Source organism: Acomys minous (genome assembly GCF_964271855.1).
Source record: "Acomys minous genome assembly, chromosome: 2".
Classification (NCBI taxonomy): domain Eukaryota; kingdom Metazoa; phylum Chordata; class Mammalia; order Rodentia; family Muridae; genus Acomys; species Acomys minous.
Window position 1 is genome coordinate 111,875,984 of NC_140484.1, and position 25,843 is coordinate 111,901,826.

Sequence of the window (25,843 nt, forward strand, 5' to 3'; positions counted from 1 at the left end):
TTCTATCATGGTAGCACTTAAAAAAATAATTCAGAGAAAATCTCAGTAAAATCTTTGTTGGATTTTCAATTTAAATACCAATCTAGCTGGCTCTGCCCTGATCTCTTCAGCACCTCTGTTATATTTGCTGGCTCCCCTCTTTGAACTGGTTGCATTCCAAATTCAGGAATACATTTCAGAAGTCAGAATTCCAATGCTCTTTTATTGATCGGCTGCTGAGATATGTTCACTATTGTTCTGCTTGGTATCTTAACTTCTTTTTTTTATGTGGGTTAAATTTTTTCCATCACAATTTGAGAAGTCAGGTATTTGGGAAATACTCCCCAGGGTAGTTTTACTTGGTGTGTTCTTGAGGTTGCTATCAGAAGTTGCCTTCTAAGGTTCCCACTGCTCTGAGTATCTGAGGCTGTGTACCTTCGTGGCTAACAGTTGATGGCAGCAGTACCCAGGTCAGTGGGTTTCTTTCCTGGCTGCCCATGGGAACACCATCTAGACCTTTCTATAGAGCCTAAGATTTATTACCGTATGGCCACTTCAGGGTTCTCTATAGTCTTACGTGGAGATTCTGGATTTAAATGTCAATGTCCTACTGTCAGGATACTTATTCCTTAACCTTCAAATCGCATTGCTTTTTATGATCTAGCCTCGAAAGGGACCCAGTTTTACTTCTATTTCATTCTAGCTGGTAATAAGAAAGTTCCTAAGACGGTCACACTATAAGGTAGGAGACATAGCTCTTGCTTATTGGTGATCAGTCTGCCAAAGTATTTGAGGACATGTTAAAATTCTCTCAGTTTGTTGAATGTTTGATTTTTCTCTTTTAGGCTTCCCAGGCTTCCAAACTCAATTCACAGAATATGGAGAAAGTTGGTTTTATTTATGAGCAAATTATTCAGTTTCTATTGTCCTCAGTTTTCTCATCATTACAAGTGGAGTAGACACAGGTAAATGGAAGATGAAGATTTTGTTTTGAGGGGTAAAAAGTAAATGATCCCTGAACTAGTAGATATACAAATGTTTCTATAATAGAGTAGAATGTATGGCATACCAATTCATACCTGGATCTCTGTCTCTCTGTCTCTGTCTGTCTGTCTGTCTGTCTGTCTGTCTGTCTGTCTGTCTCTGTCTCTCTGTGTCTCTGTCTCTGTCTCTGTCTCTGTCTCTGTCTCTCTCTCTCTCTCTCTCTCTCTCTCTCTCTCTCTCACACACACACACACACACACACACACACACACACACACACACACACCCCACCATCTCTCTACATGTGAGTATGATATGAGTGCATGCGTGTGTTAATGCTTCTGCCTCTGTGTACGTTTTCAGAGGCCAGAGGAGGATACATCTTGGAGTACTGTGGTATCAGTCTCCACCATTTTCTTTTAATACAGGGTCTCTCACTGAACCTGGAGCTAAGCTGGTGGCTACCAAGTGTTAGCAATCTCCTTAACTCTGTTTCCTACAGCACTGAGATTACAAGCATGTATGAGGTCACACCTGGCCTTTTACATAGGTGCTGGGATCTGAACTCATGTCCTCTTGCTTGCACAAGAGCATTTGCCCACTGAAGCATGTATCCACTACTGGATGCCTATATAACGTCTCTGAAAATAGCTCTTTAGATTAGGAGTTAAGGATGGCAATTTCCAATATATTTAGAGAGTACTCATGTTGGTCCAATGTCCACAAAATAACAGGCGTCTCTGCAATGCATACACCAAGAAGCTGAGTCTATGCTTGTATTGGCTATTTTCTTTTTGCCATGACAATACACCTAACAAAAGCTTATTAAGGCAGGAAGACTGTCACAGAAGCCTTCTCTGTCTTCCATTCTCAACACCCTCCTCCCTGAAAATAAGGCATTTAGATGGGAAGCCATTGAATAGAACACTTAAAATTTGTGGTAGCGATCCAGAAGAGTAGCTCTTCAGAGTTGATGATATCTGGGAGGGCTGGGGGTCGGGAAGAACTCAGTTTTCTCTAAGGGGCTGGCTACTAAGAGTTTGACCATGATCCAGTGAGTATATGGGCAACACACATTAGATGTATTCTTTTCTTTCCTTTTCTTTTCTTTTCTTTTCTTTTCTTTTCTTTTCTTCTTCTTTTCTTTTGGGAAAGTCACAAGGGAGCTGGGGTGAACCTGAAAATACTGAAAAATGAACGTGATAAGGGTATATTATGTGAAACTCCCAAATAATCAATAAAAATATGTCGGAAAAAAGGAAGAAAGATTATACTTTGACTCATAATTTAAGAGTACACAGTCCATCATGGTGAAGACATTATGAAGGCAGAAGTGTAAGATACCTTATCACATTGTATCTGCAATTAGGAAACAGAGAGAGAAGGGGGAGGGAAGAAGTCAGGGGAGAGACAGATAGAGAGGGGGAGGGAATGGTTCTCAGCATTCTTTCTCTTTCTCTCTTTTTCCTCTTTAACTGTAGCCTCAGATCCTATCCCATAGGGTGATGTTGCCCACATTCAAATGGGGTCTTTCTGCCCTGCTTACCTCTCTCTTGATACAGCCTCATAGATACACTGAGAGTTGTGTCACCTAGAGAATCAAGTTGACCTCAAAGGATCAACTTTGAATCTTGTTTCTTTTTTTTTTGTTTGTTTGTTTGTTTTTTTTTGTTTTTTTATTTTTTTATTTTTTGCTTTTTTAAGACAGGGTTCTTCTCTGTATAGCCCTGGCTGTCCTGGAATCACTTTGTAGATGAAGCTGGCCTCAAACTCACAGTGATCCACTTGCCTCTGCCTTCTGAGTGTTGGGATTAAAGGCATGAGCCTCCATACCCAGCTCTCAACTTTGGATCTTGATAAAGCCTGGCAATTGACTTTATATCATAACCACCAAGACTACACATTCCTGGGTCATAACTGTGCTTTGGATCATCTGGGCTGGAAGGATGGTAGGCAGCAACTGGAGCTTGCACAGATTCTATCCCTAAACATGCCACCTAGGTCCTCAGTCACCCTGACTCTGAGCAACAAGAAGATACTCAAGATGAAGAATGGTTCAGTTTCTGGATAAATTATCCTCCAAAGACCTCTATGGTCTGTGCTGCTGCTGGAGGCCGTGGTGGTATCTGTGGTCCATGCTGGGCCTAAGGCCATGCTCATATCCGTGATCCCTGTTGCCACTGCAGCTGTGGTAATGACCATGGTCCACGTTGTCACTGGAGGCCATGTTGATATCTGTGGTCTGTGCAGCCACCTGAGAGCGTGCTGATGTCTGTGATCACAGCTACTGTGGAAGACCATGATGACATCTATGGTCTGTGCTGCCTCCAGAGGCCATGTTGATGTCAGTGATCCATGCTGTATCCAGAAGCCATTTTGACGTCAGTTGTCCATGCTGCCATTAGGGATCACGTTGAAGTCTGTGTTCCATGTTACTGCTGGAAGATATCTGTGGTCCATGTGGCCACAAGAAACCATGTAGAAGTCCATGATCTGTGCTGCTACCAGCTGGTATGAGCAAGGAAGCTTCTTTTGCAGTGGTATTGATGATTGCAGACTCATAAGTGAGAATGAGAAACACTGAAGGCTTCTCTGATACACCCTCTGTAAACGCCCCCAGCCCCCCAAAAAGAGAAATTCTAGGCAAGAAGCTGAGAGGAATGGGAAACTACTGTAATTGAGTACACTGTAATAATAATAATAATAATAATAATAATAATAATAATGGTAGTAGTAATAATAATAATAGTAGTAGTAGTAGTAATAGTAATAATAATACAATAATAATAATCATAAATTATGAAAAAAGGTAACTGGGCATAGGACTCAGAAAGGGTGCATGTTCTCAGTGCTTTTGGGACAAAAGTTCCTGAGGAGTGCTTGATTCAATGGCTTCTCAGGGGTACTGTTGAGTCTCCTGTCTTGGATGCTTTTGGCATGTATTTTATATGTAGTAGGCCCAGAGAACATCAAAGTGATGAATGACAGCTTCTGGCTGAGCAAGGTGGTGATGACTCCCTTCCTCAGTGTTGGTGTTGAGGCCTGGGCTGAAGCACCAGAAGCTATTATTTAATTGCCGTGTTTAGAATCCATCTAAAAGAGCTAAAATTTGTTTGGCACTACTTTTCAGTCATCTTGAATTCTAACCTGCACATTGTGTGCTGTTATTTGTCAACTGTGTCTTGGTGAGACATCACAGCCTGCCTAGAATAGAGAGAGAGAGAGCTGGCTTTCCAGTGAGTGCCAGTTAAAAGAAATCAGAACCTTTCACGGATATGATGCTGTTGATTACTGTTTTGATTAGCAATAGGACTGGGAGCTTTTACCATCCACCAAGTGGCAACAAGTGTGCTGGGCGTAGTTGACAAAGCTCAGGATTCCAGATTGTTTTTGCCAGAGGAGGTGACCCCACCCTCTCCAGACCCACGTTCATTTCCCCTTTGTTCTCCTTTTGAGTATTTTGCTAAGTTGGAAACATCATGACTTAGATGGAAAACTGATTCAAGAGGCTGTATCTCTAATGACCCTACAGCTTATTTATAGAGCATTCATCTTTTCTCCATCATGTGTGCCCATACATGTGTTTATTTACTTATCCTTCATTGAATATTTATTGTAACCAGGCCTTTTTTACATCTAATATGCTACATCTAACCCAATAACACCTATGAGTTAGGAATAATTATTAGGGAAATTTTGGGAATGTGTAATTGAATTTTGCAGAGGTAATGGAATCTGGCCTAAAGTGAACCTGCATTATAAGTAAGTGTATCTTTGGGCTAGGGGTGTGACTCAGTGGTAGAGTATACTTGGTATATTTCTGTAAAAATGCTCACACTGCAACAGGCATTAAGGAGAATTCTAGAATTGAGGAGAACATGGCAGCAAGGCATAGCAGATTTCATATTGTGTGTTTCATCTGTACTGCTCAGTCCCATCACATCCGTGTCATTCCACTTCTCTCTAACCCATCCTGTTCCAGCTCACACCACCCCATACATTTTTATGTCTGCTCATTTTATTCAATACCATTCCTCCTATTTCATCCTATTCCATAGCTACCCAAATGCATCTCTGTACAAGATCCCATAATACATCCTATGGATGCTAAAAGAGTGATGCATAATTCTTAGTCTTGAGGAGTTCACCACTCAGATGAAGTGTGGATAATTGAAAATGGCTGAGAAAAGTTCCACTCTGTTACTTCAGGAGTCATTTAGGACCATCCACTTGAATATGGGGCAGCATCATAGCCCAATTAACTGATAGAATGTAGTGTGTGTGTGTGAGACACATTTGGTTTCTGAGACGATGTGAAAAGAAGCCTTGAGACTTTGAGCTAATTCTCCTTGAATGCTATCCCTGGGGGAAATCAAATGATATGTCAGATATTCAAGATACTTAAGCTGCTGCTAAAAAGAACATATGTGGCCAACGGCCCCAGCTGAGCACAGATCTCCCAATCTTCTTGCCACAGTTTAAGGAATCTGGCTAGCGTATGTAGCAGCATGGGGACTCTTTCCTGACCTGAGTTGCCAACAAAGAAAGCCTAAGAACTCCCAACCAAGTCCTGTCTCAGTTTCTCAATCCCCAAATCAAAAGGTCTGGTAAAAGACTGTTGTTTGAAGCCATTGAGTTTTAGAGTTGTTTATTACCCTACTGTACACAACCAGACTGGAGGTAAGAACATAACCAGGCTTAAGTAAGCATTCCAAGGGAGGGTATGTATACAGTGTTGTTGAAGAACAAAAGCACAGAAAATAAGATTGTTTCCTGTGAGGCCAAGCACTGCCCCACTTAAGTGGGCACCAATTGTACCATAATCTTTATAAACAGCACATTCTCATCCACTGGAATACTGCAGTACCCTGGGTGTTCAGACATTTGGCAGTTGTGGATAATGGGTGCTGAGGAGGCAAGATAGCCGAGGACATTATGTAATGTCCTCAGGGAACTGGAGCTGGAAAGTGAAATATGATTGGAAGAGGGAGGACAAATGATGCTCAACCAGTGGCATCAAGATAAATAAATAAATCCCTGAAGGCATAGGTACCCATGAGGCTCTTGGGCACATTCGCTGGCTATGTGTAGCTGACATGTTCTGCCCTGTGGTCTGGGAAAGGACTGGAAATGTTCCTTCATGGCAGTGATGTCAAGGGTCTCATTTTCATACTATGGTTCTGAGGCAGGAGAAGGGAGGTAACAGGGAGACATAGATAATTTGAAGGCAACGAAGAGACAAATTCAAAACAGTCTATGAGAAAATTACAGTTCAAAACTACAGTCTCTGAAAGACATTGTTTGTTCTTCCAACTGTTTTTCTCTCCCTGAAAGCTTGGCAGACCCATTTTTTTTATTGGAAAGTCTTAACCAACAGGGGATTACTCAGTAATTCATTTAAAAGGAATCATTAAAGGAAAATCGAGGCACATCACATCCTGCCTTCTTTAATTGCTCACTTATTATTACTGTGGGTGAGATAACAGCCTTGTGCTATTCTTCTAAATAGTGTAAAATATTTATTGGTAAATATAGCAATGCATAAACTAATGCCAGTCGAGATTTTGTGGCACAGTCCCCCCTCCACTGATAGACATAGTTTTTAAAGAAAAGCAGCACCGATGATGTATTTCGGCTGAGCGATGAGTGGGAAAGTAGTGAGCTCAACATCTGTAGGAAGGAATTGTCTTCTTTGTTTCTTTGTTATAACAGGATTCTCTGGGTAGACCTATAGCATGTCTGTAAAATCAATTTCTTTTCTATTAAGACTACTGTGCTCGGGAGGAGGGCAAATAGAAGTGTAAAGTTTTTTTCTTTTGGGGTCACAGCTGAATTCAGTAGCAAACTCTCTAACTTTAAGAGACTTTTACAAGTGAGGGTATTTGTTGCATTTCTCATTTGAAAGTTCACAGGTAAGTGGTTCAGTGGAGCTGATTTGGTGGCTTTAACAATGTCACCTAGGATTCCCGATAATGTCTTCATACAACATCCAAAAATAGGGAGATTTTTTTCTGCCGAGAATCATTTTGAGACTTCCACTAAGGTGTTCTTTTCCCAGATTTAAGGATGGTATCAATTTCTAAACTAATCATACTAACTCCGGAAAGGCTTGGAAGAGTTTCCCAGGGTTCCATCTTGGAGCTGGAGAAAAGGGACCAGCAACCTCCACCAGCACTACATTTCTTCTTTGAAGCAAATGAGTTTTTAAAATATTTATTTATTTTTATGTGCATGGTGTTTTGCCTGCATGGATATATGTACCTTATATGCATGAAGTGCTGATGGAGAGCAGAAGAGGGTGTTAGATCCCCTGGGGCTGGGATTATAGATGGTTGTCAAACGCTGTGTGGGTGCTGGGAATCAAACCTGGGACCTCTACAGGAGTGTCCAGTACTCTTAACCACAGGGCATCTCTCTAGTCCCACAAATAGGGTTTTCATGAAGGGAAGTACAGAGAGGATGGCTGGTTTGTGTGTAGCCTGCATTGTTGGTCACAGGTCAAAGTAATTTGGGGGCCGGTGATTTAATATATAATATATGACCAGTTATACACCAAGGAGAGACTTGATACCGTATGAGCATATTCAGGGGGAGGAGGTCCCCCTCAGACACAGACTTAGGGGAGGGGAGGGGAGTAGGGGGGAAGTGGGAGGAAGGGAGGAATGGGAGGATACATGGGGATGAGCTAACAACTGAGATGTAATATGAATAAATTAATAAAAATGTATTAAAAAATAATATATGACCAGTTATATACTTTCAGGAAAATACAACAGAAACATGCAAGACAAGGATGGTCTCAGGGGGTAGTAGTGAACCCTGTATCAAAGCAGGCAGTCCTTTAGCTGGAGAAATTAATTCAATAAAACATACAGATTGCCTATTACGCCTCAGGGGATGGGAATGCAGACACGAATAAGACCTAGCTTTTGCCCACAAGGAACTTAGAATCCCCTTCACCATCTTCTCTATTCAATTCCACTGGTCACATCGGATGCAGATTCACACACCAGTGTCTGCATGCTGCTGTACTTCTTTTCCTTTGGGAACAAGAGGCTACAGCATGGCTAGAATGTCCCACGGCCACCTCTTTACTAGACTTCTTTGACTTTTCAGTTATGGACATGGCTAGGTTAAAACTCCCTTCCTTTGATTCTCCTGGCACCAGTATTTACCTTTGCCACAGGCCATAGCATCTCCAGGTCTGACTGTCTGACTGCCAGCTGTTATCTCAGCCAAGCCCAGAGCCTGTGATGGCAGACTGCGTTTTGATCAATATGTATCCTCACCGCTTCGTTGGTGACTAGAACATAGATGACAGACAATGAATGTCTGTGGAATGAATGTATGAATAATTGAACAAAAGGAAATGAACGGTGGGCCCTTTATTTCCCTTCCGTCAGTTTCTACCTTATTAGTTTTTCTCTTTTTCCCTCACCTCCTCATTTCCTCCTTTATTTTCCCTTTCCTTGTAATCAAGTAATGAGTCTAGCATTTTAAATTATACATCATTTGCACAGTCTCACAAAAAGCTTACACATTCTCTCTTAACAGAAAGATTGAGGATGACCCATAAATGTCAATATTAACCAGAGAAAGAATCCAATGAACATCTTTCATTCTTCTGCAAAGAATCTTTGGGTCTCGTTGCAAAGGTTTGGACTTCTGCAAACCCCTAAATGATAGGTCTATGTCAGAAAAGATCATTGCTTCTTGTTTCCAGCTTTGAATAAAGGAAGGCTCTGACATTGTGTGTATACATAACTGGCAGTTGCTGCAGGGTGATATGGACTTGCAGTTTGGAGTATGATACCTTCCGTTAATATGATGAGAGCCATGTGGAGATGTCTCCTTTAGGTCAATGTTCCCAGAAAAAAATATCAAAGTATATCTAGTATTTTTCCTGATAGGTCTATATATCAAATACTGGAGATCCCAGAGGCTTCATCCACCCAGGAATGGAGTTAGTAAACTCGATTTTGATATTTTTTTCATGTTGATTTTTTTGTATATACTATGCTTTCCTATGCAGTGGTTTTGTATTTTTTTAATTATATTTCTTTTTTAGATATACATTTATATTATTACACATGAATAAAAACTACATATAGCAGAAAGAACAATGAAACAATCAGGAATTATATAAATGTTGCATTCATAGTGATTTGGCTATTTGTATTTGGCAAGCTTGAAGAAAAAAATCTTTCCTATCTTGGTGAGTCTAAAATTCTAAATGAAAATCAATATCCAACATATCTCATCTCTATTAACTTAAAACATCTATCTTGATCTAAAAATATCTTAATCCCTAACCAACTAAGCTTAATTGTAAGACTAAACTATGTGGTCTTCAACTCTATCAGAGACTTGAGAAGGAATAAAAACTACCTGAGTGAACCAGAAGTGCAGGTTAGCAGCTTCCAAAAATGAAATAATGAGACAGTTTACTGTCTGAACAGTCACCCAAAACGCTATAGTGTTGGAGCATCATTTTCAGCCTTTTAGTCCAATATATCTGATGGACATATTTGTGAGGCAGGAACTATTGAGCACTTGATTATTCTGTCTTGGCAGAATTTGGCCATTGACTCTGCCTGCACCTAAAGCTTGCCCATTTTTTAGGCAGAATTCTTTCTGTGGTAGAAACTAAGACATTTTGTCCAGTGGCTTTTTTTTTTGCCACATTTGAAGCCAATTCCATAAGGAGGTTCTTTGATGCTCATCATCTTCTTTGAGGCAGGCTAGGTGTTTCCAGGAGTTAACTTGTCTTGTATTTAAAGAACCTTTAAAATAATAAAAACATCTTTAAATGCCATATTCTGTATGTCTCTGAGGCTTTTGAAGACCTTATCTAACTATTTTACCTCATATATCTATAGAATCATATCTATCTGTTAAATGTATGATATGTATTTTTGTGATAAAAATAGACTAGTAATTGACATGACCCATGATTTGATCAACTAACAATTAGCTTGTATTACTTAATTATCTTTTTTTTACTTAATTATCTTAAACAATGTAAAATACCACTTTCAAGGTATTGGAAGTAAACCTTGTATTATAATTGAGTTGGATGTTTATAATACATAATGTGTATGAAGAATAACCTTAAATTTGAATTTATACCAATGTATCAAAATTAAACTTTTTTGCAGTAATATACAAATTTCTATACTAATGAATTAAAAATAACCTTATTTGTGAGGAACATTAAGGCCTTAAGTTGAGGAGTAGATTCAATAATTTACTTTTTGTTCTAACATCCCTATATATTCCTATATCCCTCCTCCTTTCTTTTCAACTCCTATCTCCATACCTACTAAAGAAAGATAAAGGAAAAGAGAGACATCCCTGAGTCCAACCTCATTTTCTCTCTGAATAAGACCAATTATAAGTTATAACCAACTCCCAATGAAAAGAAGCATCTGTAGCACAAGAGATCAGTCAAAAACCCGCCCAACCTCCCCTTATAGGAAATGGGACGTCATTCTTTTAAGGTTTCTTCTGGCTGATTTGGGGCGAATAATACTTTTGTAGGGGCCCAAATAAAATTGGAGAATATGCTTTAAGAAGCCAGGAATAGCATTTGTGATCCAGTTTCTAAATGTTGAGAAATTCCAGGCAACTCAAAAAAAAAATCAGTAGCCCTTCTGTATACACAGTCAAATGAGCTGAGAAAGAAATTAGGGAAACTACACCCTTCACAATAGCCACAAACAATATAAAGTATCTTGGTGTAACTCTAACCAAACAAGTTGAAGACATATGAAAAACCTTCAAGTCTCTAAAGAAAGAAATTGAAGAAGATATCAGGAGATGGAAAGACCTCCCATGTTTGTGGATCGGGAGAATCAACATAGTAAAAATTGCCCATCTTGCCAAAGGTAACTTACAGATTCAATGCAATTTCCATCAAAATTTCAAGACAATTCTTTACAGACCTTGAAAGATAATTGTCAACTTCATATGGAAAAAAAACCCAGGATAGATAAAACAATCCTGTACAGTAAAAGATCTTCTGGTGGAATCTTCATCCCAGATCTCAAGCTGTACTATAGAGCAATAGTAATAAAAACAGCATGGTGCTGGCATAGAAATAGGCTGGCTGATCAATGGAATCAAATAGAAGACCCGAAAATAAACCCACACACTTATGGGCATTTAATTTTTGACAAAGAACCCAAATCCATACAATGGAAAAAATATAGCATTTTCAACAAATGGTGTTGGTCTAACCAGATTGTTACATGTAGAAAAGTGCAAATAGACTCGTATTTATCACCATGCACAAAACTAAAGTCCAAGTGGATTAAAGACCTCTACTTAAAACCGATACCCTAAATCTGTTAGAAGAAAAAGTGGTGAAGAGCCTTGAACTCATTGGCACAAGAGAAAACTTCCTGAACAGAACATCAACAGCTCAGGCTCTAAGATCAACAATTAATGAATGGGACCTTATGAGACTGAAAAGCTGCTGTAAGGCATATTGATTTTTTGCATTCGTTTTTATTTGTAAAAATATAGTATTATGATATCTACCTTAATGTCTCTTAATAGCCTTTGGAATTTTACGGTGGGGTAAATATTCCTGTTTGGAGTTTTGAAATATGACTTTCTTGAAGGCATTTGGTGCTAGCTGACTTTGCAGATTCCCTGGAGTTCTTTTGGTTTCCATTATTTATTTTTCATTTTCTCTGGAGAAACTCCTCTGCTGGGTGTTGTCTATGGAGGTGGGATGGGAAGCAGAACTGCACATCAGTGTCAGAGTTAAGTGCTCTGTCAAGAGCTGAGAGCTGAACAACAGAGGTAAAAGGCATTCCAGACCTGGATTGTGAGGAGGTAGAGATGTCACAGGGCCCACCTGAGGCAGCATTGGCCAGGCTGGAAGTCAGGGAGAGAGCTGCTGGAAGAGGGAACAGTCTGGTCAAACTTGCAGGCTAAGCTATAACATTTCTCAGGCAAGAATCTAGAAGTGAGAGGTTCCCGACTGTGGAAATACCTATTTGGGTAGGAGAATTGACATTAATAATGGACTTGGAGATATCAGTAGAAAATCATGAGGAATTTTGGTTTCCTTTGTCTTATGTATAATGGAGAGTTACTGAGGTCTTTAAAGCCAATTAGAAACACAAGTCTTACTGATGGGAATGGGAAGACTCCTAATGATGTACCAACCCAACTACACAAAGACAAGAACAACCACCCTTCATCTTACATACAGTGCAAAGACCAAGGCCTAGCTTTCGGGAACTGAGACTGGCTTGTATTTCTGGAACTATGATATGGTTACTTCAGGCAATTCTGTGTACTCTCCCACCTTCTGAATGAAGACTTCTTTTCTGAGGAACAAGTGACAATGTCAAGAATTACAAGGATTTCTAAGATCATCCCTGCAATAAGAGCTGCTGCCATGCTGCACTTTTCTTAAGCTTCTCTTTGTCTGACAAGGCAGTATTTTCACCAGAACATTTTGATGGCTTCTGCTCTTTTCTTGTTACTACCATTAAAAACAATCTAATGCTACTTAAATATATGGCGTTCTTGGGACCGAGTCCCACAAACCCCCTTTAGTTTGCTGTTTCTGGATCAATCCTCAATACCTGTGTTTGTGCCTACCTTCATAATGCTTTTCTTAAGCTGGTCCCCGAAGAGGGATCTTGACTATTATAGGGCACAGCGAAGCCCAGGCATTGCTTCTTAAGGAGAACTCCTTAGCCCATTTTTTTTTCACTTCACAGAGTCTTTCTCAGTGCAATGAAGCCTAACTCTGCCTATTCTTTGCACCCCTAACCAGGATACCTCTATCCTCTTTCACCCATTGTCAAGATGTCTGTCTGTGTTATTATTGCAGAACTCCTCTGATAAAGAGTCCGTTCTGGCAATCCTCAAGGTCATCAGCGACCTGCTTTCTGTTGGTGAGTAGTCTATGCTAACATAAAATCATATTGAGGACTGGGGACTGTGCGGGCAGTAGTCTGTCCCAGGAACTTCCATAGATGGGTGCTTTTATAACTTAACTTCCCTTTAATGTGATGTGATAAGACACGTGTAGCCTGGGATCACTGTACTAGCCTTTTCAACCTTGTCACCTACCTTAGAAGGGCGTGAGATGTTGGGTGGTCATGCTATGGTTTCTCTTCTGTAAGGCCAAGTGTCTTCCCCTGGGAGGGCCACTCCACAACATCCTTACCCACCGCCTCCCTAGGCTCCCTTCGCCTGTGTCTCATGGGAGGAATCAGGTATCGGAGCTTTCTTACATATATCTCGTGGGGACAGGCCTATGAGACAGGTGGACTTCAAAGGTCGGCAAGTCATGTACTTTTTTACAGATGAAATGACGGGATTGAGTATCTGAAATATTAGCCTAAACAGGCAACATTAAGGATGAATGACATGCCAGATATAAAACCTCAAGGGTCCCATCACACTGTAGCCCTTTTTTAAAAAATCAACTTTTATGTCCTCTGGTGACAGAGCCACTTCCCTGTACTTTTTAAAATGAATTATTTACTCATTTTACATTCTGGTTGTACCCTCCTCTCCTTCTAGTTTCTCTTCCCTTCCTCTTCCCCTTCCCTCCTTCCCTATTCCTCAGAATAGGGAAGCCCACCTTACCCTGTACTTTAGAACATTTTTTTTTTGGAATGGGTTCCCTTTTGGAAGATCATCACTTGTCTTCTGAGACAAAACTATCTCCAAGAGGAGTGTGGAAATCTTTAGAATGAAGCCTTGAAATTTCTTCTCCAATATGCATGATTTGGGGTTGGGGATGGGGTTGAAATAGGTTTGCTCTGTGCAAACCTGGGGTTCTTGGAACTCACTCTGCTGTAGATAATTTTTTTTTAAGCCAAGGTCTCACGTTATAGCCCAGGCTGTCTTGGAACTAGCAACCCTTCTGCCTATGATTTCCACGGGCTGGGATTATAAGTGTGTACCACCATTCCTGGATATATGTGTTTCCTCCTGCTTTACCTCCCTTCTTCCTTCCTTCCTTTATTTTATTATTATTTTTGGCAGACAATTTTTTTCCTTAGGATGGAAAAATCAGAATTTCTCCTTTGATATTATGACCCCCTTGTTGGCTCCCTTGATTAGGTCTCACAGGACCGTTTCCATGTTAATATGTAATAACTGCTTTTGAACTGTTTTTGGGTAAAGTAAGAGAGGTCTTATTCTTTGGTAGAAAGACAAATACTTCACCCTACATCAGGGCTGTGACCAAGGGTCCTTGGATGATATGTCTGGGCATTTTGTTTCTTAGGAGGGTCCTACAGTGGGTTCTATATTTCCCTTCTACTAGTTGCTAAAGAGCAGAATTAGAAAATGTTCACACCTTAAATAAAATTGCTCTAGATAAGACACCACCCTTTCCTGTTACTAATGACTCACTTTATTGCAGAAAAATATTTAGTATATGACGATGCTCAAGCCTGTATGTCTGTCTATATGCATCCACATACATGTGTACACATTAGTGAAGACTTAACGGGTTCCCAGAGCCTGCAGTATTGCTCAATTTATCATATCTGTGGGGGTGAATATATTACAGTTTCTAAATATCCCACAATTACCATATTTTCTACTTTTCTTCCCTCAGATAGTATCACAGCTCAAAGTCAGGTCATGTCAAGGATCTGCCAGTTTGGGTTTCTGTGGTGAGATGAGTGACCCCTTGTGTTGTCGCTGGCTGCTGGTTCTCAGGTTTGCCCTGGGGAGGAGGGTTGCCGTTTGTAGCTCACCTTTCCTCTGCTTTCCTCCCAGGCACAGACCGGAGGATTTATTATCTCATCAGCAAAGGTGGCAGTGAAGCCCTTCTGCAGACTCTGGTGGACACAGCAAGGTCAGCTTCTCCTGACTGTGACATCCTCCTGCCTCTCTTCAGGCTGTTGGCCAAAGTTGGCCTAAGAGGTACTAACACTTCAAGACCAGATGGTAGCTGGCAATGTGCTTCTGGAGTTGTCTCCTGAGAGCAGCTGGGAAAGCCCCTGTCAGGAGGCAGGAGGGAGGTCTCAAATGCCCTGGTGACAGCAGGGCCAGCCTTATAGGAGAGGTGAATTTACTTTTTGCTGCTGTTACTTTGAGGCATAGAGCCTTACATGTTTTTAAAGACTGGCCTCAAACTGTGTTGCACAGGGTGGTCTTGGACTTACTGTAATCTCTCTGCCTCAGCTTTCCATATACTGGGATTAGAGGCATGCACCTAATACTTGGCAAGGTTATTATTATTTAATGTAGATGTCTGGTAATACAAGATGTGGTGCTTAGGAATGAATGAATGATACACGGAAGTTGTGGTCACAGCGCACAGACTGCAAAAGCACGGGTCATAAGTCACAAAAGTTGGGAGTGACTTCAGTGCATTTTAAATGCATACACAAAATGAGACTGTCTTATGAAATACATCTCATATGAAAGTACATTGTGTATATTAGCTTTTCTCTCTGGCTTTGGAGGCAGAGTCTCATGTAGCCCAAGTCTCATGTAGCCTGGAAGTCATTATGTAGGGAAGGAGGATCTTGAACTCCTAAGTGCTGGCACTACAGGTGATACCCCACCATGCCTGACCATGGGTGTGTATTCAGTTTTTAGGGCTATCATAGCAAATTGCTACAGACTGTCACTGTGCACCATAAATATAGTCTCTGATACTTCTGGATTCCATAAGTCCCAAATCAAGTCCTGGCAGGGAAAGCTTCTTTTGAAAGTCCCAAGGGAGAGTCTGTTTTCTGCTTCTCTCCTGGTACTGCTAGAGCTTTCTTCCCCCCCCTCTCTATCTCTCTCTGTCTCTCTCTGTCTCTGTCTCTCTCTGTCTCTCCATCTTTCTAATTTTTAGACTGATTTATATTTGTATTCTCTATCTTTGTATTCATAGAGTGTTCTCTATGTGTTTGCTTTGTGTGTGCTCTCCGCTTCATACAGGGGTATCAGTCATTAGGTTTAGGACCCACTATTTCCTGTCTGATCCCTCCTTAGCTAATTAAATGTATGATACTCCCTTTCCAAATAAGATGACATCTTGGAGGTCTGGGTGGAAATGGATTTTGGGGATCACTGTTAATTCAACCCACTGTGATATATCACATAGGAATAGAGCTTCTGGCTTTTTCTCTTTCCCCCATGGAGGATCCTGAAATACCTTCTTAGGTCTCTCGGACTTCCTGGAGCAGGGCTGAATAATCTAAGCATTCTGGGTTTATGCACACTTTGCAAAATGTTCTAACAGTTAAGTGGGAACGGTGTATTGAATACGATGGCCACATTTCAGATGCTCAGGCCCCTTTGGTGTTCACTGCCAGGAGCCAAAGCCAAAGGCTCCAGCACACAATGTTTAGAGCCCTACTTCTAATTCACTGGCATTCTACAGATGGACTGAAAAATAGGCATTAGCTAGCCCCTGTGTGAGTATGTTCTAATATAACTAACAACATTTCACTTAGTGATTGTTCAGCTCGGGTCACTGCATGACATATTCTACATATATTTTACACATTGCAAACATCTCTGTGACCAAGACAGTCAAAGAGTCTACTCCCACAAAGCTTCTTTTCCAAGTGGGGCAGGTTATCTGGTCAGCAAATAATCAACTGGATGATAGCAGACTATCATGAACTCCTCTAGGAGGAGGAAGAATGATGCTACCCTAAGATGGCATGGTCAGGGAGAGGTGACATTTGAGCTGACACTTGAAGAACAGGGGAAAGTCAGCAAAGCTGAGTGGGCCAAGTGAACTCTAGGAAAAGCCAGTAGAGACCTGATATATCCCCCAGTCACACAGTGCAGACTGTTTTCAAGTCCGTTCCTGACACTGACCAGCTGTGTGAACCTGGTGCTCTTACGTCTAAAATGGAAGTACAGAATTTAATCCTAGAGTTTCTAGGAAGAATAAATGAGGTATTAGGTCATATTCTTAGCATATGGGGCTGAGGACCTGACAGTCAAATGCTAAGAGGCACATAAAGGCAGAGGTTCCCAGGTTACTGTTCTTTGTGTATGTATGTGTCCATGTATTCACATGTATGTACATACATGTAGAAGCCAGGGGCTGATGTTGGGTATCTTTCTCAAGTTCTGTCCTGCCTATTCTTAAGACAGAGCCTCTTGTTGAACCTAAAGCTCATTGTGTTATATTTGTTTGTCAATTAGCCCCCAGGATCCTCTTCCTGTTGTCCCATCAGTCCTGGGGTTACAAGTATGTGTGCAGCTCCACACTGCTGTTCTCATTGCTGTAGGGGAGCTGAGCTAAGTCCCTCATGTTTACACAGCAAGAACTTTTACCCACTGAGTCATCTTCCCAGTCTCAATGGTTTTATTTTTTACAGCAAATTTTATTTTGCATACTTGGCGTTTTCAATGTGGCGTTATGAAATACAAGTAGCGGTGTCACTGCCACAGATAAGCACATGAACATATCTATCGTCTCATGGAAGCCACTTTGTTTTGTTGACAGGAGCTGCTAAAATCTAGACAGTTAGCATGGTACAATCTTGTTAACTTAGTCTTCATATTGAATACAAGAGCTCTAGACTTGTCTATCCTACACATTTGCAATTTTGTCTCTTTTGGCCCCACCCCCCTTTCCCTGCTTCCTCTGCTCAGCTCCCAAATCAGTGGAAAGCACTGTTGCATTCCCTTTCACTGTGCACTCATTCCCTCATGCTAGTGAGCGTGGCTTGTCAAAAGACAAGGGAGAACAAACGCTGGTGAGGGCATGAAGAAAGGAAACTTTGTACACTTGGCGGTGCTGATATCAAAAGTGGTGGTGATTATCAACAACAACATAGAGAATTGGAAAAAAAATAGAGACCACATGGGCATGATGATATACACCTGGAGACCTAACGCTTGGGAGGAAAAGGCAGGAGAATCAGAAGTCCTTAATGAGTTCAAAGCCAGGCTGGGCTATAGGAGACCCTGCTCAAAACCAACCAACCAACCAACCAACTAACCAACCAAGAAATTCCCATTATTACTCAGAACTTTTCTATAATCTCTCATTTGAACATATAACTAAAGGAAAGGAAATGACCATCTCATTAAAATCTCTGCCTTCCCATGATCACTGAAGGACTACCCATGCTAACCATGACGTGGAAATATTGTAAGTGTCCATGGATAAATACAATGTGATGTGCATATGCAATGGGATATTAGCTAGCCTAAATCCCACTTCCACACACACACACACACACACACACACACACACACACACACACACACACAAAACAAACCAAACCACAACAACAATAACAACAAAACCCCCAGAATCCAGACAAAGTTCATGCACTGCATTCAAATGTTGTGCTAATTGTTTTCTTCATTACAGGTTTGTCTTAAGGCTATTAGTACATATAAGGATGAAGTCTTAGGACCCACAGCCTTCATGTAAATAAGTACATCCAGGCTTCACTCCTTTGATGCATTTGGCTGCAATGGGGCATATTAAAATATTTTTAATCGGTGTCTTTGGCTATCATTATCCTTCCACCACTGTCATTTTCCTTTTTTCTTGAAACCTTCAGGATGAATGTGGGTCATAACTAAGAGAGATGGATTTGTGTTCCTAGATAAGAATTTTGGACAGAAGGCACTGGAATTGGAAGCGCTCGATGTAACTTTGATTCTCACCAGAAAAAACCTGTCCCATAGCCAAAACCTCCTGCACTGTCTCTGGTTATTACGCGTGTTTGCCTCCAGTGGTAAGTTCCAGATGTGGGCTGGGACACCTGGAAAACAGGTGGTGGTCTGGCCAGGTGTGTGTGTGTGTGTGTGTGTGTGTGTGTGTGTGTGTGTGTGTGTGTGTGTGTGTGCACGAATATATGTGGTCCCATTCAGACACATAAAGGAACCTGGCAATCTAAAGGTTGTGGAGGCCAGAAACTATTTATTGCCTTGGTCAGGCAGAGCTCTTGAGCTGGTTCCTAGGTATTGACTTTGGATTTCCCTCTGAGTAGCACTTACGAGTATTCCCAGTTTGACTATCAGTAAGCACTACCAGGTACAGAAGTCCTGTGGCAGGAGAAAGGCAGACTTTCCTCAGGTCTTGATGTATTCCTAACATTATGTGTTACATCTGCTGAAAACAACAGCATTGTGAAGGCTGGGGAGATAACTCAGCCAGACAGCCCTTGACCTGCAAGCTTGAGGGCTTGAGAACTTAGTAGCATGGTGATGTGCACTTGTAAGTCCAGTGCTGGGGATGGAGAGACAGGACGACTCCTGGAGCTTGCAGGCCAGCTGCTGTAGTATGTAATTGGTGAGGTCTAAGCCAATGAGTGACTCTGTCTCAAAGGAAGTAGATACTGTTCTTCTGGATGAAACCTGGTCTCCTCAGACAAGTGCATGTGAACTCACCTATACACATTTGTGCATATACATGCATACATGCATATTAAAACAAGGAATAGTCCTTATTAATTTCACGAAGCTCTTCACTGATATAATAAAATCCTTACCTATTTTTTCTTTCTTTTTTAAAATCATTTTATTTTTGTACATGTACATTTATATTATTACACATATATACAATAGATTACCTATGGCAAGAAGAATTGTGACACAATTAGGAATTATATAAATGTTACATTCTTAGTATTTTGGCTATTTGTATTTGACAGCCTTGAATAAGACATCTTTCCTATCTTGGTGCATCTAAATTTATGAATGTAAATCAATCTTCATCACATATTGTCATTATCAACTTAGAAAACCTATCTAGACCTAAAAACATCTTAACCCCTAAACAATTAAGCCTCATTGTAAAATTAAGCTACCTGGTCTTCAACTTCCTCCGAGACTTGAGGAGTAAACTTGATGATCTGAGTATGCCGGGAGTGCAGATTAGTAGTTTTCCAAATGAAAAGGTGACAGACAGTTTTCGCCCTGAATAGTCACCCACAACTCTCTATAATGTTGGAGCATCATCTTCAGCCTTCTGGCCCAGTATATCTGACAGACATATTTGTGAGGCAGGAACTACTGAGGACTTGCTTACCCTGACTTGGCAGAGTTTGGCCATCAACTCTGCCTGTTCCAAGCTTGCCCCCCCCCCTTTTTTTTAAAGGCAGAATTCTGTTTGTGCTTACTGATTTTTCTTAAACCTCATGATCCTTCCCAACAAACCCTCCCCCTGGGTTATTATCTCAGAACATGTCAGCTGATAGTTATTAAGCAACTGCTTACCTCAACCGTTTTACATTATCACAGTAATCATGTGTTTATATCTACATTTTTATATCTCAGAAAAGAAAAAGCCAGCCACTTATAAGAGGGAAGTAATCACTTAAATTTACACAGATAAGAAGTCTTGAAGGCTGGCTTTAAAATTCCAAAAGTCATGCTACTTCGGTTCAATGCGGACTAACTTTTCATTAATAGATTAGATTCTATACCTCCTATCTCCCATGTAACGAGAAGACATTCATTTCCCTGTTCTGAGTTCCTTTCCTGGGGATTAAAGTAACAATTATTTAGATGTAATATACACTGTTGGGGAAAGACCAGGCTTAGAGCCAGGGAGCCCTGAATTTGACTCCAATGCTATTTCTTATGAGTCATGGAACATGGGTACTTGACCTGGTTAACCTCATTTCTTTCCCTTTGTAAAATTATAGCAGTAATAATTATTACTATTAATCTGCTAGGTTTTTTATCTTGCTAAAACAACAGAAATTAATTTTCTCACAGTGCTAAAGGCTGGAGGTCTGAGGCCAAGACATTGGCAAGGTTTGCTTTTTTCTCTAACCTGTCTCTTGGGCCTTAAGAAGTCTCTGTCATTTCCCCTATGTCTCCACATGGCCTTTCCCACGGACTTGCACAACCTTAGTGTCTTTCTAGGTTTCTAGGTCTCTCTAAAAGAGAGACAGAAGACAGATTTGATTATACTCATTCTCCAATGGCCTCTCTTAACTCGATTGCTTCTTTAGGTTATAGGGCTTTGAAATGGATTTGGAGGAGTGTGTTAAATCCTCAGCAAATCCCATAGACTTGTCAGATGAGAAAAACAAGATCATGCCCCCAGGTATGACACAGCAGCATCCTACTTTTTTCTCTAATATTTTGAAATCACATGAAGAGTACACATAAGTGGAGTAGTTAGGTAACTACTCTGGATATCCTAAGAACTGTGGAAATATCCCATTTTTTTACTAATTTTATATCTTACATTAAACACAGGGTCTCGGGTAGCACAGATTGGCCTCAAACTCACCCTGTAGCCAAAGCCAAAGATCACCTTGAATTCCATATCTTCCTATCTCTACCTCCCAAATGCTGAGATTGCAGTCATGTGCAATACCTGTCTCAGTATCTCAATATTCATGGTTGCATTCTCTTTATAAGCATAGAATATACATAAAGAGACAGTTTTCCTCTAAAATCATAATAAGATGAATTATTGGCTCTGTCTTTACAGTGTCCTCTCTCTCCCTCCCTCCTTCCCTCTCCCCGCCTCTTTCTCTCTCTCTCTCTCTCTCTCACACACACACACACACACACACACACACACACACACACACACGGTGGGGGAAGAGAGAGAGAGAGAGAGAGAGAGAGAGAGAGAGAGAGAGAGAGAGAGAGATCAGAAAGCACTTGGAAATATCTGTATTAATCTATGCAAACCCATCTCCAAAACAATAAGGAGCAACTGTAATATTTTATGAAAGACAACTGTCATTAATGAGTAACCTAAAAGTGTGCCAGCCAATTTGTAGCATGCCAGCAGCACAAGATAATATGTCTTTTGATTTCCTAAAGGCCTTCTTTAATATATATATGCAATGATTATGAGTATATAGCAATATAGCATCAGCCTAGCTCTGAGAAAGCCAGTGATCTGTCTGTGGGTGTGAGAAGGTAAGCAGCTGGGTCATACATTAGCCTATATTTATTACTCAAACTAGTGGTTTCACAAGGTCCTGGTGCCTCTCTGCATTGCATTTACTTGTGAAAGGGTGACAGAGTTCAAAAAGATTGTAGGTTTCTTTGGTGAATTGTGACCCACTGTTGACTGTTTCAGTAGGTGTTCTGAACAGCTGTTTTGATCTGATTAGTTGGATGTAGCCATAATGGGTTTATGATAGCCAATAAACTTGTTGGCAGTAGCCAGATGGCCACGTTGGGTAGCCATCCGGTAAAGGTGAGCCCAGTGAGATTTCCTTTTATAGCCTTTCCTTAGTTCAAGTCTAATCTTCCATGTGAGAATTAGAGGTATTAAAGCTAATTCCACTTAAGGACATAATTCTTACTGAATCATCTGCCAAATTTTTTTTTATTCTTGTGCTATTTTCCACTTTAGAAGTGAGGACTAAATTAATGACTATGAGAGTGGTAAGACTGATGCACACAACCAGGATGTCAAATCCACTGGTTAATTTGGGAGGTGACGGTCTGTATTCTCCTTAGCAGGGGTGTAGGCATAGAGGATGCTCCAGGAACATGTACTTGTAGCAGCCAAGGCACTGGTCTCAGTCTCTGACTGGTAGACAGCACTGTAGTATTGCTACCTCCAGATTGGCATTCCTCTCCCAAAGCCTGAAATAAGTCAGTCGAAGACACATCGTTCACCTCTTTGCATCTTCAAGATGCCTTGTCCCATTCATTTTTTTTCCCCAGAATAAGTCAGGCCAGAAGTATTAGGCAGTCCTAGATCATCTCCCAGAAGAGCCAGTACAACGGGGGAAAGAGAGGAGTCACCTTATCAGAGAGAGGTGTTTCTTCCATTTCTTTGTTGCCCCTCCTACAGTTCTGTATCACATGGCTTCCTCTTCCCTTCAGTGTGACCTGTGCTCTTCCCAAACTCAGCTGAGTTCAGAAGGGTATGGGCCACATTGGAAAGAGGCTGGGGCACCCTTGGGGATGGCGATGATATCTGGAAGTTTTTATTTATGTGGTGTTCCCTTGACTTCCTCTCATTCAGATCCATGACCATGTGTTAATGTTCCCTCCCCCAACTGAGTGAAAAGGGGAAAATCCCCAGGCTTGTTTTCTCAGAGCGCAAGGGCTCATTCTTCTACTGGTATTGTCATAGAGGTGATGTCAACTCATTGTCTCAGTCTTAGGGGATTCAAGTGTTAAAATTGAGGAGAACTTGAAACTGAGGTAGAAAGAGCAACCCAAATCACTAGGCTGTTAAAATTGGTTTTTAAATATTTTTTGTGTTTTATTTTGCATTGATGTGTATTAACCCCCTTAGTCAGTGGTTAAATCCAAGTTGTACTAACACATCTTCCTGTGACAATAGCTACTGACCACTCTTCTTTTTGTCTTTAGTAACCACAGGAGCCATGCTGGGGATTAATGGAGCGATGGAACTGTTGTTCAAGGTCATTTCTCCTTACACCAGAAAGCACACCGTGACAATCAGGTACAGGGCATGCTCACAGTGCCCTTGGGCTCTGTGTGATGGATATAGATGGAGATGGCTGCCCTTAGATGTTCTTGTTGCTTCCAGTCCAATCTGTTGACGCCATCTTCCCTGGTGATGTACAGTGGCCGTATCCCATATGAAGGTGCACCTCTGCCTAACCCCAAGTTCCTCATTTCCTCTTATACTCATACTAATCCCCAATGAGCCTGTAGCTCTTTTTTAAAAATTTTTTTTTGTAGCCTGTAACTCTTAAGGTAAAATGCAGAATGCTTTATCTGAGGTTACAATGTTAGGGGATGGCAGAGGTGAAGCTTAAATCTCTGTCATTCAGATCGAAAACCTCATGTTCTTTTGTTATTGTTGTTGATTTTGGTCTGGTGCTTTCAGATAAATCCTTTCTTTCTTTTTTTTTTTTAACTTGCAATGATAAATGAGCATAATCCTCAAAATACGGCTCAGGAGTGACAGGGTCGCAGAAGAAGCAGCCGGTTAAACTTGCTTAGATGAATTCTGAGCCTTCTAGCAGGAGTTGGTGGTGGTTGTGTGACGGTCTTGTTACACGGTTTTATGGTTGGAGAGTGAGACCTGGCCCATTCTCTCTGCCTTGCCTCCTGGAGAGGAGTGAATCACCAAGTTAAAAAGGGGAGCCGGTTTCACATAAAGGCTTTAGAGATATTCGGAACCATTAAGATCCATCATTTATGGGAGTGACTCAGCAAGGACCTTGAGAGAATATTAGAAGAAATCCAGCCAATTTTTAAGATATATGGGGTCATTTGGCAAGTAGCATTTCCATGCCCAGCCATGATATTTTCTGCATCCTAGCATCAATCTTAGGCTCGGGTTTCACCTGATTATTTTTCTCTTGGGTCACCGCCGTTATGCCATCACCATCCGTTCTCACCTACAGACCCCAGCATTTCCTGAAGGGAAATACATTACACATCAGCCCCACAAAAGGGCCTCATCAAATAGATTGAGAAGTTCTGGGTTAGACAAAGTGAGATAGGTTTCTTTCCTCTAAGACTTCACCAAGCCTTTTTGTAAAACGTACACACAGTCGGCCTAAGATGGTTATGGCGTGTGCTTGCAATCCAAGACCAATTTAGCCAGGGAACTCTACTTTTTTACGTAGCACCTCTGTAAGGGGGCTAGGACAGTATGCATTTCATTTTGGAAGTACTCTCTCTAACGTGGAAATTTATTGCAAAGCAGGAGTCAATCCAACTCTACCAAGAGCTCCTTGTGTATAAGGCGAGAGGCCTCAGAAGTCAAAAAGCAAGGGTAAAAATAACCCCTTTATTTTTCTGTAGTTTCACTCTAGTTTGGTCTTAAGTGTCCATTCCACCAGATGACAAAGATTTTCACCAGGAGTCAAAACCAGACTAGCAACTCTTTAGCCCAAGTCACCTCTCCTGCCCCTATATCCCTCTTCTGGGAATACATTCTAGATTTAAAGAAGCTATGGGTGGCAGTGAGAAATGCTGAAAGAAAACAGGTCTTCCTTAGTCATCTGTGCCATTGGGATGTTCAGGTCTTAGGTATGTCTAATTTTCTCACTGTGCCCCGTCTTAGCTGCTGAGATCTACAGTCTCAGTGTGCCTTCTTTCTGGTCACTAACACAGGAGCTTTATCAATCCTATTCATAATGATATCTAATATGCTGTTCCTGTATTATGTGATCATTTGTTTTTTCTCATATACTCTGTGAAAATCAGTGTAGCGTTCCCTGGGTCCTGGCACATATGAGTCTCCCTCTTCTTTGCCATGAGTACCACCCTATTCAAAGGGGTTTTCTAAGAAGTCCTTGCCAGTTAACCTTGGGTATCAAGGCCCTGGGCCCTGTAGCTTTCCAGTCCTGATGGCTCTTGTTCTCTCCTTTATTAAGGTGAAGATTGGAAGAACAAAGCATCAGGAGCACCATATGTAAGATAATGAGAAACAATTAAAGCATAGAAGTTCCCTTCTTAGGGATACCTACTCTTGCCATCTGTATTGCGTTCCTCTCCTACAAAAAGTCAAATTCAAGTACAGATGTGATCAAGGTGCCACAGAACAGTGGAGAAATAACCTCTGAGATTAATAGGGTTGGAATGCTCCCAAGAACAGGAAAGTTACCAAAGATCTCAGGAGTGCTTTTTAAGCACTATACCTACCACTTCTGCATATCTGATCTGCCTTCGATATTTTGTGCCAGATGGTACCCCTTCTTTTAAGCAAAATGCCCAACTAAAAACTGCAGAGGAAAGGCCTCTTCACCAGCCTTTACGGTGTGGTTGTCATCGCCACGGTATTGATTAGGTGCCTAGCACTGTGCTCAGCTCTTAGCCTGTGTTATGGCATGTGAGCCTCTTTTCTTCTTCGAGGCAGGTGCTATTACTTATGGTGCCTAAATTTACAGGGGGAAGAATGAAGCTGAAAGAAATTAAGTAACCTGCTGGGGATTTAAGTGAAAGAGCCGGGATTTAAGCACTGCCTGATGCATGAGCCTTGGCTTTAAAAGCACCATCGGAT

General features: G+C 41.1%; 1 protein-coding gene across 2 annotated transcripts in view; it reads left to right on the forward strand.

The window, feature by feature from the left end:
- AGBL1 (AGBL carboxypeptidase 1) overlaps positions 1 to 25,843 on the forward strand; it is an 880,118-nt gene that overhangs the window by 45,239 nt on the left and 809,036 nt on the right. For both annotated transcript variants that reach the window (XM_084772153.1, XM_084772154.1), the window contains exons 2-5: positions 12,818 to 12,881; positions 14,728 to 14,874; positions 18,531 to 18,662; positions 23,233 to 23,326. In XM_084772153.1, the coding sequence (XP_084628279.1) occupies positions 12,818 to 12,881; positions 14,728 to 14,874; positions 18,531 to 18,662; positions 23,233 to 23,326 (437 nt within the window). The remainder of the gene's footprint in view (positions 1 to 12,817; positions 12,882 to 14,727; positions 14,875 to 18,530; positions 18,663 to 23,232; positions 23,327 to 25,843) is intronic.